Source organism: Mauremys reevesii, linkage group 1, assembly GCF_016161935.1.
Source record: "Mauremys reevesii isolate NIE-2019 linkage group 1, ASM1616193v1, whole genome shotgun sequence".
Lineage (NCBI taxonomy): Eukaryota > Metazoa > Chordata > Testudines > Geoemydidae > Mauremys > Mauremys reevesii.
Genome location: NC_052623.1, coordinates 16,406,764 through 16,421,480, shown reverse-complemented (window position 1 = coordinate 16,421,480; position 14,717 = coordinate 16,406,764). Strand labels below are relative to the sequence as shown.

Genomic DNA, 14,717 nt, shown 5'->3' with positions numbered 1-14,717 from the left:
TCCGAAATGCAAGGAGTAGAAGGGGTCACTTCCTGCTGCTCACGTGAGCTTGTGGTACCTGGTACTTTGTCTTTTCCGTGGGCATATCAGCAGTTGCAATGGCCGCTCCATTGTCTGGCTCAGAGATACCCAAGCCCCAGATCCCTGCTTTGACTCCAGCTTGGATCTAACGTTCGATTTTCTGTTGTGCTCAGCTGAGCAGGGGGGGAAGCCAGAAAATGGTGCCTAGAGCGTGACTCATTCCAGATGTTAGTCATGTGACCAGTTCTCATAAAAACGTATTTTCCACTGACCTCATTATTAGACTCCTGAGCTCAAATCCAGATCCTGTGGTTGTCTCCCTGCAGTAAATGCCTCTGTGTGAGGAGTCACATGGCCCTGACTCCTCCATAAGCAATGATGACTGGAGAGTGTCACCTGGCCAGTCAGAGGGGCCAGAATGAACCTCCCAGGTCTGCACACCATTCAGCTTTGGGCTGGTACCAGATCTGAACCTGGAACTGGGTATATTACAAATGGCCCCTGTCATTCTAATGGGATGAACCAAAGCCCCAGAGCCAAACTCCCTTTGTGGTTGAAATCTAGATCCATAGCCTGCGCCCATCTCCAGTCAAATGCAAAGGATACTCCTGAGGGAATTCTGCGCCAAAAAATTAAAAATTCTGTGCACAATATTTTAAAATTCTGCAAAGTTCTGCAAATTTTGTCAGATAAATGCGGAGGCTCCAGCCTGGCAGTGGGGCGCACAGGCCACTGGCTGCACAGAGGTGGGAAATCACTGTGCAGCTCCCCTCCTCAGGATACGGACTCAGCGGTGAGGCTGCACCCAACTCTGACACAGCGCAAGGACCAGGTGCACCAGGTGTGGGCAGGCAGGCTCAGCAAGGCAGGATCCAAGTGTGGAGGGGCTTAGTGTGGGGGGATCCAGGTGTGGGTTGAGAGGGTTCTGTGTGGGCCAATCTGGGTGCAGGTGGCTCAGTGGGGGATTTGGGTGCAGGGGGAATCTGGATGCACAGCGGCTTGTTGGAGGGTTCTGTGCAATGGTAGGGGAGGTCCAGGTGAATGTGGTTGGGGCTCAGCAGGGGGAGTCTGAGTATTGGGGGGATAGAGCTCAGAAGGGGAGTCTGGGTGTGGGGGGGAGTCCAGATGCTGGGGGAGTGGGGCTCAGTGAGATGGGGATCCAGGTTCAGCTGGTTGGGGCTCGGTAGGGTGGGGATCCGGGTGCGGGTGGCTCATTGAGGTGGTCCAGGTGCAGGGGGAGTGGGCTCATCAGGGAGCGTTCTGGGTGTGAGGGCAGTGAGGCTTGGTGAGAGGGTCTGGTATGAGGGCATCTGGATGCATGGGGGTAGGGCAGATGGGGGAGCAGCTCCCTGTACAGTGATCCCTCCCCCTGCAGCTGAGGAGTGATGGGTGCAGGAAGCAAGGGCGGGGGAGGGGAGGGGAAGTTTGCAGAGCTTTCTACAGATGGGGAGAAATCTGAGGGTGGGTCTGGCATGGCCCCAGATGCCGTGCAGGGGAAGAGGAAGTCCCATCCTCTCCAATCCAGTTGGGACTAGCAGCTGAGCTTGGTGCAGGGTAGGAACACAAGCCAGGTCTTCCCCAGCCCCGCCCCCTGCCCCACAGTGATTTACCTCTCTGCTGGCTGATCTGGGCTCCTGAAACATACCGCTGGGGAGGGTGGTATGACCACTCTTGGGGCTTCCCTTTGCTTCCCCATCAGAAAGTCATTTTTCTGCGAGGAAGCAAAGAAATCTGCAGGAGACATAAATTCTGCATGTGCGCAGAATTCACCCAGGAGTAAAATGAGCAACACATATTTCACCTACTCAGATCTCTCTCTTACTATTTTTATTGCAGTAGTTCCTTGCAGCCCCAGTGAAGATCAGCACTTCATTAGCTAGGCCAGTGGTCCCCAAACTTCTCACACTGTGCCCTCTCTTACCTCTCTCCATGCCTCGCCCCCACAAGTCACCGTCAGAAGCTGGGGCTGGGAGTGGACTCGTGGCCAGAGGCCAAGGCTGGGGCAGGGCTGGGGCTGGGGCCGGAGTGCTGGCAGCCAGAGCTGGGGCCGGGAATGGAGCCTCAGCTGAGCTGCGGTTGTGGCCAGCAGCCGGGGCCGCAGCTGTGAATCGGGCCGAGACTGGGGCTTCAGATGGAGGCAAGGCCGAGGCTGGGAGCAGAGCTGCACCTGGGAGCCAGGGTGGTGGTGGAGCAGAGCTGGGGGTGGAGCAGGCCTGGATGGCACTCCCTCCCCACCCTCTTTGGGGGCTGGCCCAAGCCCCACCGTGCCCCACACTTTGGGGACCACTGAGCTAGACATTATACATACACAAAGTAAGACAGGCCACAGAAAGAGCTGGGTTGTTGTGATCAAAGAATAAATGTGAGACTTTCAAGATCTATTCATGGACAATTTACAATGAGAAGAGAAACCTGTAGAAAAATATTCCTTGTGAGTGAACTGCTGAGCTAATCGCTACACTACATTGCTTACACACTGCAGGGGTAGGTGCCAGAAAAGTCAGAGAGGAGGAGATCCATGAAAGCCCTGGGTTCTAAAGACAACAGGAATGTATTTAAAATGTATTTAAAGTGTGGCTGATCAAACACTTCCTAGGCAGATACCTCTGGCAATGTCTACAAGACTCATCTTGTACGGAAGCCAGCTGGTTAGAGTATCTTTTATTGCATCTGTGTTTTCCCTGTGTGGAAGGTAGCCACAGATGTAACACAAGGAAGCAACAGTCCAAAGAAATAACAGAGGATGGGCATATTCCCTGGTCCTTCATTGAGCAAACCTACCATGTAAGTTTAGCCCCAATAAGGACTGTGTTGAAATTAAGTACAGACAGATCTGGCCCATATTCCTAACTTTTGTTCCAGGGCCTGGCTCTCCTCTCACACTAATTCGGTGCAACTCCACTGATGTCCATGGAGTCACTCCTGATTTCAGCCAATGCAGTTCAGCAAGGTACCTACGCACACGCCCGACTTAAGCCAGTGACTAGTTAGTGCCATTGGAGTGGGTGGGAATGTTCTTGTGGTTAAAGGTACCTTGCTGAATCAGGCTCTTAGGGCTTGTCTACACGGAGCAGCAATGCGGACTGTGGGGTCTGAGTTCTAAAGTGCATTCACACCCCTGTGGCTCACTGCTGCTCCGTGTACACTGGCCTTAGTGCTTTTCAATCCAATGAGAATTATAACCCATCAGACTGAAATAATTGGAATCAGTTCTCTGTCTGGAGATGAACCAGTTCTGCTCTGTCCCCCGGGCTCTGAGCTGCCCATTTACAGCTGCTTGCAATCCTGAGACGCAGCCTCCGTCGGCCTCCCAGTGAAACACCACAATCCGCACGTCATTATTCATTTGTATTTAAGGCAGGAGTTTTCCCATGAGCATAACAACACAGGTGTCTAACTCCCATTGAGTTCCAGTGGGACCCGCCACCTCCATGTAGAGCCACCAAGGTATTTTGGTGCCTAACTCTCTTAGCCTCCCTGGAGAACCCAGCCTAAGTCCTTCCGTGGGCAAAACTCCCTTTGATACCCATGAGCCAGATTTTGACTCCCGCTGGTGGGAAGTTACTCCGCTGAAGTCAGTGGGAGTTTTGTAGTCTCCACTCTGGTCCAATGAAAATAGCGCCTAGGGCTGAGGCTATCACCCTCACCCATGCCGAGACGCCCTGGAGCACCCAGGAATAAGTGTTACTCAGCGTGAGGGCGGGCTGCAGGATCGGGCCCGGAGGACGGCCTGGGGGATGACCTCAGAGAGCAGCTCCGCCCAAGGAAGGGCTGAGTTAAGACCTTGGGATCTGGCCCAAGTAGCTGGATCTAGTCTGCTTACGGGCAGACCCGTACTGGCCCCATACATTGTCACAGTTAGTTATAGTCAGAGAGCCCCCAGAGGCCCCATTGTGCTGTGTAGCCCTAGAAGCAGACATGGCCCTTGCCCCAGAGAGCTTCCAGCCTAAGCAGTGAGACTAAGCACTGAGCTAGCGGTGACACCAAGCACCTCCAACTCTTCTGAGGTCATCGAAGGCCTTGCTAGGCTGGAGGTTTGCCCCAGTGCTGGCCACCATTGCAATCCCAGCCTAGACAGGCAAAGCTGCTATGAACTGTCATTTGCACTGACGTGACAGAGTCCAGGGGCTCATAGTGGTGCAAATCATGTCTACCCTTGGGGTTTGCACTAGTGCAGTTACACCAGGGGCTGGCTCTCAATGACTGAAAGCCTCCAGGTAGACAAGACCTAAGTGTTACTTAAAGTCAATCAATCTATGCTGATTTACACCAGCTGAGGATCTGAACATGAGCGCCCAGGGTGGAGCTGTGGCCCAAAGGGCTAATGTGATCCTCGGGATTTGGCAGTGGCCCAGTCCTGGGGGCCACACTTCAAGAAGGATTTTGATAAACTAGAAGGGTTTGGAGAAGAGCCGTGAGAAGGATTAGAAGATTGGAAAGCAAACACCTAAGGAGCTCAGCAGTGATACATCCAAGGAGCTCAGTCCAGTTAGTTTATCAAAGAGAAGGTTACGGGTTGACTGTGATCGCTGTCTAGAAGTTGCTACATGGGGAATAGAAATTTGATAATAGAAGGCCCTTCTTCGATCTAGCAGACAAAGGTCTAACAAGAGCCGAAGGCTGGAAATTGAAGCGAGACAAATTTCATCTAGAAAGAAGGCCCAAAAGAAATTAAAATTGAGGGTAATTAACCATTGTCACAACTTCCCAAGGGTGGTGGTGGATTCTCTATCACCGGCCATTTGCAAACAAAGATTGGATGGCTCTGCTCTAGGAATTATTTTGGGGGCGTTCCATGGCTTGTATTATGCAGGGGGTCAGACTAGATCATCGCAATGGTCTATTCCAGCTTTGGAATCTATGATTCACAGAACCCATTCAGTTTGCCAACTCTCATGATTTGATCACCCGGCTCACACTATGTCTCAAAGCCCCAGCTCCCAGGATCATGAGAGATGCTTTTTATCTGAATGTAACTTTCTAGCTCTCACGATATCAGAGCAAAGCTTGAAAACACGTCCACTAAAGGCTCAAATGAAATGACCCAAAATGTGTTGGTTTGAGTCTTGTGATTATTTTTGGGGGGAGGAGGAGAAGCTGATTCATGAGTTTTGAATGGTTGGGGCTGGCAATAATGGAGCTAGGAAAATCTCCAGGAGCACAGGAATATTCTGTCTCTGACACTGGCCAACATCAGATTCTCAAGGAAGGGGTAAAAACCCCACAGCAGAAGCAGCTGTGAGACAATTTGCCTCATGTCTCATTGGCTTATGCGCAGAAGCATGAGGTTTAATATCCCTCCCACCACATTTTTGTAAGCATGAGTTAGGATAATGCTAGATATCCATGTTATCCCCCTGCCTGGGGCTGCAGATCTGACCCTGTTGCCAACCTGACCGCATCCCACTTTGTTATTTCACATGTTAGAGCAATAATTCTGAGTCATGTTTGTTATTGGTGGAAAAGCAGTTGCATTTGGGGGCCAGGTCCCACAGCCGTGCATATGACCCGCTCCGTGTCTGTTACAAATAATGCCACAAGGTTCATCGCTAATGAAATACATCATTCCTGAAATGTGCTTTTGTTTCCAGACATTTTACACTGCTCCATGCAGGAAACCGCAGAACAGCTGAATGCTGCATTGTTGGGATCGGAGGCTTTCCACCACGAAGCCTCAGGCTGACAGGCTGCTGTGGGATGGGGGACTCCGTAGTTAGCAAAGAACGGAAAGGATTATTGCACAATGGTCAGACTCTGGGTTTCCTGGGCAAAGATTTCTTCTGCACTACGGATGACTTGGGAAGTTTCTCCTCTCGCTTACACCAGTTTTACATCAGTGTAACTCCAGTGACTTCACTGGAGTCATTCTGCATTTACACCAGAGTAAACAAGACCGGGACCACCCAAGTAGGTCCTTTGGCACAGCTTCACCCCTGATTGCAATGGCATGGCCCTGCTTGCACCAGGAATAGGCTTGGACCTTTGCATGTTACACACAGCAATGAGCAATGCAAGTGCACTGCTGCTGACTCCTGTCCTGCCCAGCTGGGTCTGTGCAGATGCATGGTAAGACTGAGCAACAAACATCACAGCTGTGACATCTAGTTTATCCAGTTAGCCTGGTAGGCCACGTACACACACACAATTCCTGATGTGCACGTGCACACACACACTTCCTGGTGCACGTGCACACACACACACACAATCCCTGATGCACGTGTCACACACACACAGGGTCAGTCACATGCTGCGCACACACTGATAATAGTGCCTAGACATCCCCATTCACTTGCACAAACACAAAAGCAGGTACACATTCACCCACGTACTCACTGGCACACTTACACGGGACACTCATATGCATGTACTGTACATACAGACACGGACAAACACACTTAAGCACTGTCAGCCCGGAGATCATGAGTCTCAAACCCTGCATAAGGTAAAACAAGGGTTACCCCTTTAGTCCAGTTAACAGCCGACACAAAGAAAAATTCCAGCACTGGGCTCGGTGAGGCATCTTGCAGGACCCCAGCGCACAAGGTTTGTCTACACTGCAGCTGGGGGAGCCTGGGTAGACACCGACAGAGACATGCTAGCTGGATTAGAGCGAGCACGCTGAAATAGTGTGGCTGTTGCAGCACAGTGGCCTGGGCTTGCCGGCTGAGCACAAGCTCACCTGACCCCCTGGGTCTGTATTCTGGTGCTGTCCGCACTGCTATTTTCACTCACTCCTGGGGGGATTCTGTGGGACTGCGCACCTGCAGAAAATGCCCCCCGCAGAATTTCTGCATTTCCCTGCAGAAAACGGCAGGGAAGCCGCATGGGTGGGGGGGGAAGGACCATGTGCACGGGTTTTTTAAGTGGCCTGTCCCCCAAACAGAGGTGAGGCATGGGGGGACACACAGGGTTACGTGCCACTGCCTCCCCAGCTCCCTTTCCTCATTTCTGCAAGCGCAGAGCTGCCCAGCTGAAGGAGGCTGCGTCTCCTGCTCCACTGACTCTGCAGCTGAACGCTGCCTCCTGGGTCTCAGTGCCAGTCGTGCTCCCCTTCTGTGTGTTAGGAGCCTTCCTGTTTTCTGTGCAACAGCGAGTGCCCATGGTGGGGGCTGAGCAAGGGGCGTGGGGGAAATGAGGGAAGGGGGGTGGGGGAAGAGGCAGTGGGGAAGGAAGGGGGTGGAACAGGGGAGGGGAGGGGAATGTGGGAGTGAGGGGAGAGGGATGGAGAAGAAAAGGGGATGGGGAACCACAGGGGGATGCGGGAGCCCGGCATGTGGTGTCCCCTCAGCAGCAGCTGGGGCTCCCCTGTTAAGCAGGCCCACTGACCTCTCATCCTGACAAGCCTGACCCCCCCTACACCTGGACCCCTCTTACAAGCTCCTCACGCCCAGACCCCCACCCCACTGAGCCCCAACAAGCTGAAACTGGACCCCCACCCCCATAAAGCCCCACTCCTCCAGCACCAGACCCCCCCCAGCCCCACACACCCAGACCCCCCTGCCAAGCCCCATCTCCCCACACCCAGACCCGCCCTGTGAGCACAACCACCATCACCTGGATCCCCTGCAGAGTCCCATTGCTCCTGCACCTGGAACCCCCCAACAAGCCCCTGTGTATCCAGATCTCCCACTGAGCCGCCCGCACCCAGATGGCCCCACACAGAAACCTCACCCCCCACACCCGGATCCCTCCACACTGAGCCCCTCCACACTTGGATCCTGCTGGGCTGAGCCTGCCCAGCCACACCTGGTGCGCAGGGCCCCGGGGTGTTTCTGGGGCAGGTCCGGCCCTTGCACCATGTCAGGGTCAGGTGTGGCCTCACTGCCGAGTCCCTGTACTGGGGGCTGAAATGCTTTAGCCTGATTACAGTCCTGGGCTTAACACCAGGGGATTTGTGTCAAATTGAACAGCCTGTGACACACAGGAGGTGAGAGGATCTAATGGTCCCTTCCAGGCTTCAACTCTAGGAAAACACACTCACACACACACACACATGTATTATACACTCATGGTCCTGGGCACACACATACACACACAGAGTCCTGGGCACGCACACTCACTCACTCACACACATGTGTTGTTACACACACACACACAGTCCTGAGCATGCACACTCACTCACACACATGTATTGTTACACACACACAGAGTCCTGGGTGCACACACTCACTCACACACATGTATTATTACACACACACAGTCCTGGGTGCACACACTCACTCACACACATGTATTGTTACACACACATGGTCCTGGGCGCACACACTCACTCACTCACACACTTGTATTGTTACACACACACAGTCCTGGGTGCACACACTCACTCACACACATGTATTGTTACACACACACGGTCCTGGGCGCACACACTCACACATGTATTGTTACACACACACACACACACACACACACACAGAGTCCTGGGCACTCACACTTCATTCACACCCGCTCACATGCCCTCCCTGCCTGGGAACCCTCAGACTGTGAGCAGGGCCCATCCTTCTCAAGTGTCTGGAAGGAACCTGGCACATAGCGGCTGCTACTGCAAACCAGCATCACTAATAATAACAAGCACAGCTGCATCCATCCCTTCCCTCCGGCACATACCCTTTGCTAGCACGTCCCTGGCTGGCTCCTCCTGTATTTGGTTTGCTCACTCCCCAGCCCTAGGTGAGGCAGAACCACGATTCTCCAAAGCCCATCTCCTGTGGCACCTGGGACTCTCTCTTCTGCCTCTTATCGGTGTGTTTAAAACTCGCCTCTCCCGGCGCTCTAGGCGCTTGCACACCGATGAACAGAGACGCAAACCAAATGCAAAATGCTCTCTGGTTCCTTGCTAATCAGGATCACCAAGGAGCCCAAGGGAGTTAGGTGCCTGCAGTCAGCGGGAGTTGGGCTTTGGAAAATCCCAGCCCCATTGCTCTTTGGGGCAGGCACCGTCTTTCATTCTGTTTGTACAGCCCCTAGCACGATGGGGTCCCGCTCCAGGCCCGGAGCCGAGTGAGCCACCTTCTTAAATACACAGGCTCTGAGGCGCCTCTGGATCAGCTGTCCTGCCACTGAAGCTAACGGGGCTGCACTGGAGCGATAGGGATGGGGCGGCCGGGCAGGGAGCGGGATTGTGCCCAGCCACGTGCTTTAATCAGGGGCCAGAGGGGACCCCACCGGGGCCAGCTGAGCACTGGGAAAGTTCATCGCTCCGTGTCCTGGCTGCAGCCCGTGGGGGCCTCCCTCCCCCAGCCCTGCCCCTCCCGTGTCCGAATGGCCGGGCTGATCCAGGCTTTGCTGGGAGCCGGGTCCCGCGGCAGAGCCAGGCTGCAGAACCCGGGGCTGCGGACCCCGCGGGATGTGGGGGTGTCTGGATCGGGGGCTGGGAAAGCCAAAGGGTCCAGGGTGCCCCAGCTCGGGTCCCGGCCCCGTTACCTCCGCAGGTCCTTCAGCCGGCGGGTCTCCGCCTCCAGGTAGGCTGCCAGGTGCCGCAGCAGCCGGGTCTCGGTGGCCAGCGCCTGCCGGACGGTGAGCATGGAGGTGAAGGTCTCGCCCTGCGCCCGGCGCAGGCAGCCCAGCCACAGACCCAGCGCAGCCACCTCCGCCAGGCGCATCGCTGCGGCGCTGCCGGGGGGGCTCCGCTCCGACTGACCCCCCCGTGCGGGGCCCCGGCTCCGGGGTCTTCCCCTGCCAGCGCCCGGGCAGCGGCGCGTCCGCCCCCAGCCGGAGAACCGCAGCCCGGCTCCGGGCGCTCCGCCCTGGCCAGTGGCAGGGACGGGCACCGCGGGAGGAAAAGAGCCAGACGCGAAGCGGAGCGGGGGCCGCGGGCTCCGGGGCGGCTCTGGGGCGGCAGCTGTAACTGACAAAGGGGGGAGCTTAGGCGGGATCAAATCACTGGCCCCATGACTCGAGCCGACTTCTAGCTAATGGGGCAGGAGGCCGCTTGCCCGGGGGAGGGATTTATTCTCCCACCCCCTGGGCGCTTCATGCAGCTCCCCCCGGAGCAGCGTGTTAGAGACACGGGCGGGGTCCCAATTCCCCGGAGAGAGCCATGAACATACAAGTAGCGGGTGATGTGCGGCTCCAGGCAGGGAGCTCACCCGATCCCAGTGATCCCTGCTGGTTTCTGCCTGGCAGCACAGACCAGGGCTGGTCTACACTTCCTCCTTGGACGCATTAGGTCGAACGTATAATGTGTGTGTCTACACTACAGAGCCCTTTCCGCCGACCTAAAGGGCTCCTAAAATCGATGCCTGTACTCCACCTGCAGCAGAGGAGTAGCGCTAGAGTCGACTTCCCCAATCGAATTATGGGTAGTGTAGACACAGCACAGTGTAATTGGACGTTTTGGCCTCCGGGAGGTATCCCAGAATGCTCCAATGTGACCGCTCTGGACAGCACTTTCAACTCCACTGCACTTCAGCCAGGTACACAGGAAAAACCCGGGGGAACTTTTGAATTTCATTTCCTGTTTGAGCAGCGTGGAGAGCTCACCACCACAGCTGACCATGGCTGCCCAGGTACGCAAACGTGCTCCAGCGTTTAGCACACAGGAGACACTGGATCTGATTGCCATGTGGGGCGAAGAGCATGGGGAGGCAGATATCTTTGCCAAAATCGCACGGCGCATGGGGGAAAAAGGCTACACCAGGGACGCACAGCAGTGCCGGGTGAAAATAAGGGCGCTCAGGCAAGCGTACCAGAAGACAAGGATGGCGAATAGTCGCCCCGGTGCTGAGCCACAGACATGCCGCTTCTATGAGCAGCTGCATGCGATTCTAGACAGGGACTCCATCAGTTTCCCAATATTGGTCGTGGATAGCTCCTGTGGCGTCACGTATGTGGAGTGCTTTGTTGATGAGGACAGTCTTGATGAGGAAGAGGAAGAGGAGGAGAATGTGCAGCAGTCAAGCGGAGGATCCACTCCCCCCAAAAACCAGGACCTTTTCCTAACTCTGGAGCCAATCCCCTCCCAGGACCCACTGGTGCAGGACTGTGATGGCGGGGAAGGCACCTCTGGTGAGTACACACCTGTAATAACACTACAGGGGTTAAATGCAATCAGACTGCCCGGAGGGGGGGCGGGGAGAGGACATTGGGGCAATTTGCCCCAGGCCCTGGGCCCCACAGGGGCCCCCATGAGAATATAGTATACTATAGTATTGCAACTTTTTTTTATGGAAGTGGGCCCCGAAATTGCTGAATCCTCTGGGCGGCCCTGAATGCAATTGTGGTTAATGTTTACTTGGAGGTAAACCATTGGGATACAGTGGAGGCCAGTCCAGCCATGCAAAGGGTGCTCCCTGGAAAACCCTGTTCTTGTGCCAAGACTTTCCACACCAAAAACTGTCCCCGGGTGTGTCCTCACACCGCCTACCCTTTCTTGTGTGCTAACCAGGCCTGCCTGCAAACCGAAATCCACTGCCCAGCGTTCTGCTGTGTGTTGTACCTTACTGGCAGGCGCTGCTTTTAGAAGACAAAATTTGGCCAGGTACCTGGGGGGATGTATTTCCTGCTGTGAATTGTTTAATTCATTGCAACAGTTAACCCTTTCTTTTCAACAATGGATGTTTTCCCTTGCAGCTGCAGCATTGTCTCTGGCGGGTGCTTCCTCCACTCCAGCACAAAGGCTGTCCCAGATTAGAAGGCAAAAAAAGCGGACAAGGGAAGCTCCAGGTTTTTTGCCGCCCAAAGCAAAAAAAAAATTGACCCTGCCCCCCGCCCCACCCTATGCTTCTTCGGTTGAATGCATGGAGGCTTACAGGGTCAGAGAACATGAAAGCATGCAGGGAACAAGCGTGTAACATGCAAGAGGCAATGTTGTGGCTTACGCAGGAGCAAAAGAGCTGCTGAGGAGTCCGGTTGAGATGCAGGAAAGGCAGCTGGACCTTAGTGTCCCGCTGCACCCAGTGATGAACCAGCTGCCCTCCGCCTCAAGTTCCAGACCCTCCTCCCCCGGACGTCCTAGAATGCGGTGGGGGTGGAAGCTCCGTTATCCCTTGAACTCAACTCCAGGGGATGGTTCATGGAGCAGAGAGCTCTCATTCCCACAGCTCTGATTGCTAGACAGTGCAATGGTAATAAGTGACGTGTCCTGGCCCCTTCCCTGCCGTATCAGGCCCTTCGACCCTGGTTATCATGGCTCTTCATTGCTGTCTCTGGTCACTGTTTGTTAGCATAATAAAAATGCTACTGAGGACAAGAGGCTCTTTATTCACTGTGCACACTGTGGTTGGGGCGGGGGGGGGGGTTAGTTTACAGGGCAGTACATGTGAAGAAGGGGGCAGGCTGGTAAGGAACAACTCACTGAACTATCACATCAGGGTTGGATCATTCATGAAACGGGTTTCTAAAGCCTCTCAGGGACGCAGTGCACCTCAATGTGCTCTTCCTATTGCCCTGGTGTCTGGCTGCTCATATTTGGCAGCCAGGTGATCTGCCTCAACCTCCCACCCTGCCAGAAACCAGAGCCGTAACTAGCTAGTTTTGCACCCAAGGCAAGAATATAAAATTGTGCCCCCCCAGCCCTCCCGAAACATCCCCCCCCTAGTGCCAGCCAGCCCCACAGAAACAAACCCTCCTTCCCCAGCGCTGCCCCGCTGAAACAGCTGTGGGCTGGAAAGGAAGGTTTGGGGCAGGGGGGAAGAAATGGCAAGCATAGGATGACCAGATCACAGCAGTAAAATAGGACCCATCCCCACCCCGCTCAGCCCCACCATCACACCCCTCTTCACCCCCTAACCCCCTGCTGGCCTGCTGTGTCCCTCCAATCAGTCCCCCACCCACCACTTGCCTCCTTTCACCTTCTCCCTCCCCTGCCAGAAACCCCCATACCCACCCCTAAACCCCCTGCTGGCTCACTGCTCACCTCTTTGCCCACCTGCCACTTGTCCACCTGCTCACCTCCGACTCGCCACTCACCCCCCACCCTGTATAAAGCCTCATTCAAAGAGCCAGGGGTCACTATATTACTGCACACAGCAGTCACTCGATGCAGTTGTAGATACATTTCTGCATTATGCATTTTTGTATAACTTTTATATGACTTTGTATTGAGCCTTGGTAATATGTTATAGCGGGCCCCTAAGGTAGTGTAATTAAGGTAAAAGAAAACTGTCTTTTTGCTAGAAGTAGAATAAGATCTTCCCCCCACAACAGGGTAATCAATTGCCCTGTTGAATGAACGAGGTGTGAATGAGGAAGGCGTGGAAGGCAGCACCTCCAGACAGCTGCAACCCTGGGAGAGGGGCTGGGAGCCAGAGCAAGGACAATCAGACTTGTCAGGTGGGCTGACTAGAGAAGAGCAGACATGCTGACGGCCTGGGGGGTTAGGCGCAAGCACCTTCCTTTGGGAACACCCTCTTTGCAGCATTGGGACAACCCCCAGCCCAGAGAAAAGCAGCAAAAAGGACCAACAGACACAGTCCCAGATTTTGAATCTGGGCGATTTGCCCCCCTCCAGCGACTGACTTGCCGCTCACCTTCCCCCCCCACCAAAGTATAAAGCCTCATTCAAAGACCCAGGGGGTCACTATATTAATGCACACAGCAGTCAATCAATGCAGTACCCAAAATTAAAATACTGAAAACGGATGCCCCCCTCCATCCACCGACTTGCCGCTCGTCTCCTCACCCCCCATCCAAGTATCAGGGGTGGCAGGTTTGTAGAAATGTTGGTGGTGCCCAGAACGCTCAGATCCCGACCCCCCCCAAACTCTGCCCCCTCCTGCCTAAGGCTCTGCAAGGGAGTTTGGGTGCTGGGAGGAGGTCTGGGGTGCAGGCCCTGGGTTGGGGCAGAGGATTGAGGTGTAGGACGGTTGAGAGGTTGGGCTCTAGGATGGAGTCTAGGGTGCAGGCTCTGGGATGGAGTTTGGGTGCTGGGTGCAGGTTCCAGGCTGGGGCACAGGGTGGGGGTGCAGGATGGGTGGAGGGGTGCAGGCTCTGGGAGGGAGTGCGGAGGGCTGGGTGCAGGCTCTGGGAGGGAGTTTGGGGGCAAGACAGGGTGTGTGGGAAGAGGTGGGGGTGCAGGCTCTGAGATGGAGTTTGGGTGCTAGGTGTAGGCTCCGGGCTGGGGTGCAGGATGGGTGGAGGGGTGCAGGCTCTGGGAGGGAGTGCGGAGGGCTGGGTGCAGGCTCTGGGGTGGAGTTTGGGTGCTGGGTGCTGGTTCCAGGCTGGGGCACAGGGTGGGGGTGCAGGATGGGTGGAGGGGTGCAGGCTCTGGGAGGGAGTGCGGAGGGCTGGGTGCAGGCTCTGGGAGGGAGTTTGGGTGCTGGGTGCGGGTTCCAGGCTGGGGCACAGGGTGGGGGTGCAGGATGGGTGGAGGGGTGCAGGCTCTGGGAGGGAGTGCGGAGGGCTGGGTGCAGGCTCTGGGATAGAGTTTGGGGGTCAGAGAGGGGGTGTGAGCTCGGGCTCTGGGAGGGGTTGGTGGGTGCTGGGGGGGAGGGGACTGTCATTCCATGTGGCTTCCTTCCTCCCCTGCTGCCCTTCTCCATAGCCTCACTGGGGGTGGGGGATGGGGCTGCCCCTTGCCCAGTTTGCAGGAATGGTGGCTGGGGAGGGTGTGTGCAGATCACAGGGTCAAACACTCACCGAAGCCCCAGCAGCTGCTCAGGCAAGTGAGGTCCACTGGCTGCAGATGATCCTGTCTGTCTCCCACCGGAAGCCCCCTCGGCATCTCCTCCAGGTGGGTGCCGGAGGAGGGGAGGGCT

The 14,717-nt window shown here is 55.4% G+C and overlaps 2 protein-coding genes across 3 annotated transcripts in view; one reads left to right on the top strand and one right to left on the bottom strand.

Annotated features, from left to right (window-relative positions):
- Positions 1 to 9,681, bottom strand: part of P4HA3 (prolyl 4-hydroxylase subunit alpha 3) — a 37,277-nt gene extending 27,596 nt beyond the window's left edge. Inside the window, exon 1 of one of the 2 annotated variants that reach the window (XR_005585829.1) lies at positions 9,445 to 9,681. Coding sequence is in view for 1 of the 2 variants with exons in the window: in XM_039493071.1 (XP_039349005.1) it covers positions 9,445 to 9,623 (179 nt within the window). In the remaining variant the exon portion in view is untranslated. The remainder of the gene's footprint in view (positions 1 to 9,444) is intronic. The other variant, XM_039493071.1, reaches the window with a different exon arrangement.
- Positions 9,682 to 10,447: 766 nt separating this feature from the next.
- Positions 10,448 to 12,114, top strand: LOC120395641 (zinc finger and SCAN domain-containing protein 29-like). The gene is made up of 2 exons (XM_039520224.1): positions 10,448 to 11,028; positions 11,593 to 12,114. Exons 1-2 carry the CDS (start codon positions 10,518 to 10,520, stop codon positions 11,811 to 11,813), a joined length of 732 nt encoding a protein of 243 aa, XP_039376158.1. The 5' UTR covers positions 10,448 to 10,517; the 3' UTR covers positions 11,814 to 12,114.
- Positions 12,115 to 14,717: the final 2,603 nt, after the last annotated feature.

Bases quoted from the DNA above. Each gene is read 5' to 3' on its own strand.
- LOC120395641 (XM_039520224.1), top strand. From the start codon at position 10,518: ATGGCTGCCCAGGTACGCAAACGTGCTCCAGCGTTTAGCACACAGGAG. The intron at 11,029-11,592 runs GTGAGTACACAC...TTTCCCTTGCAG, and splicing joins TGGCGGGGAAGGCACCTCTG to CTGCAGCATTGTCTCTGGCG.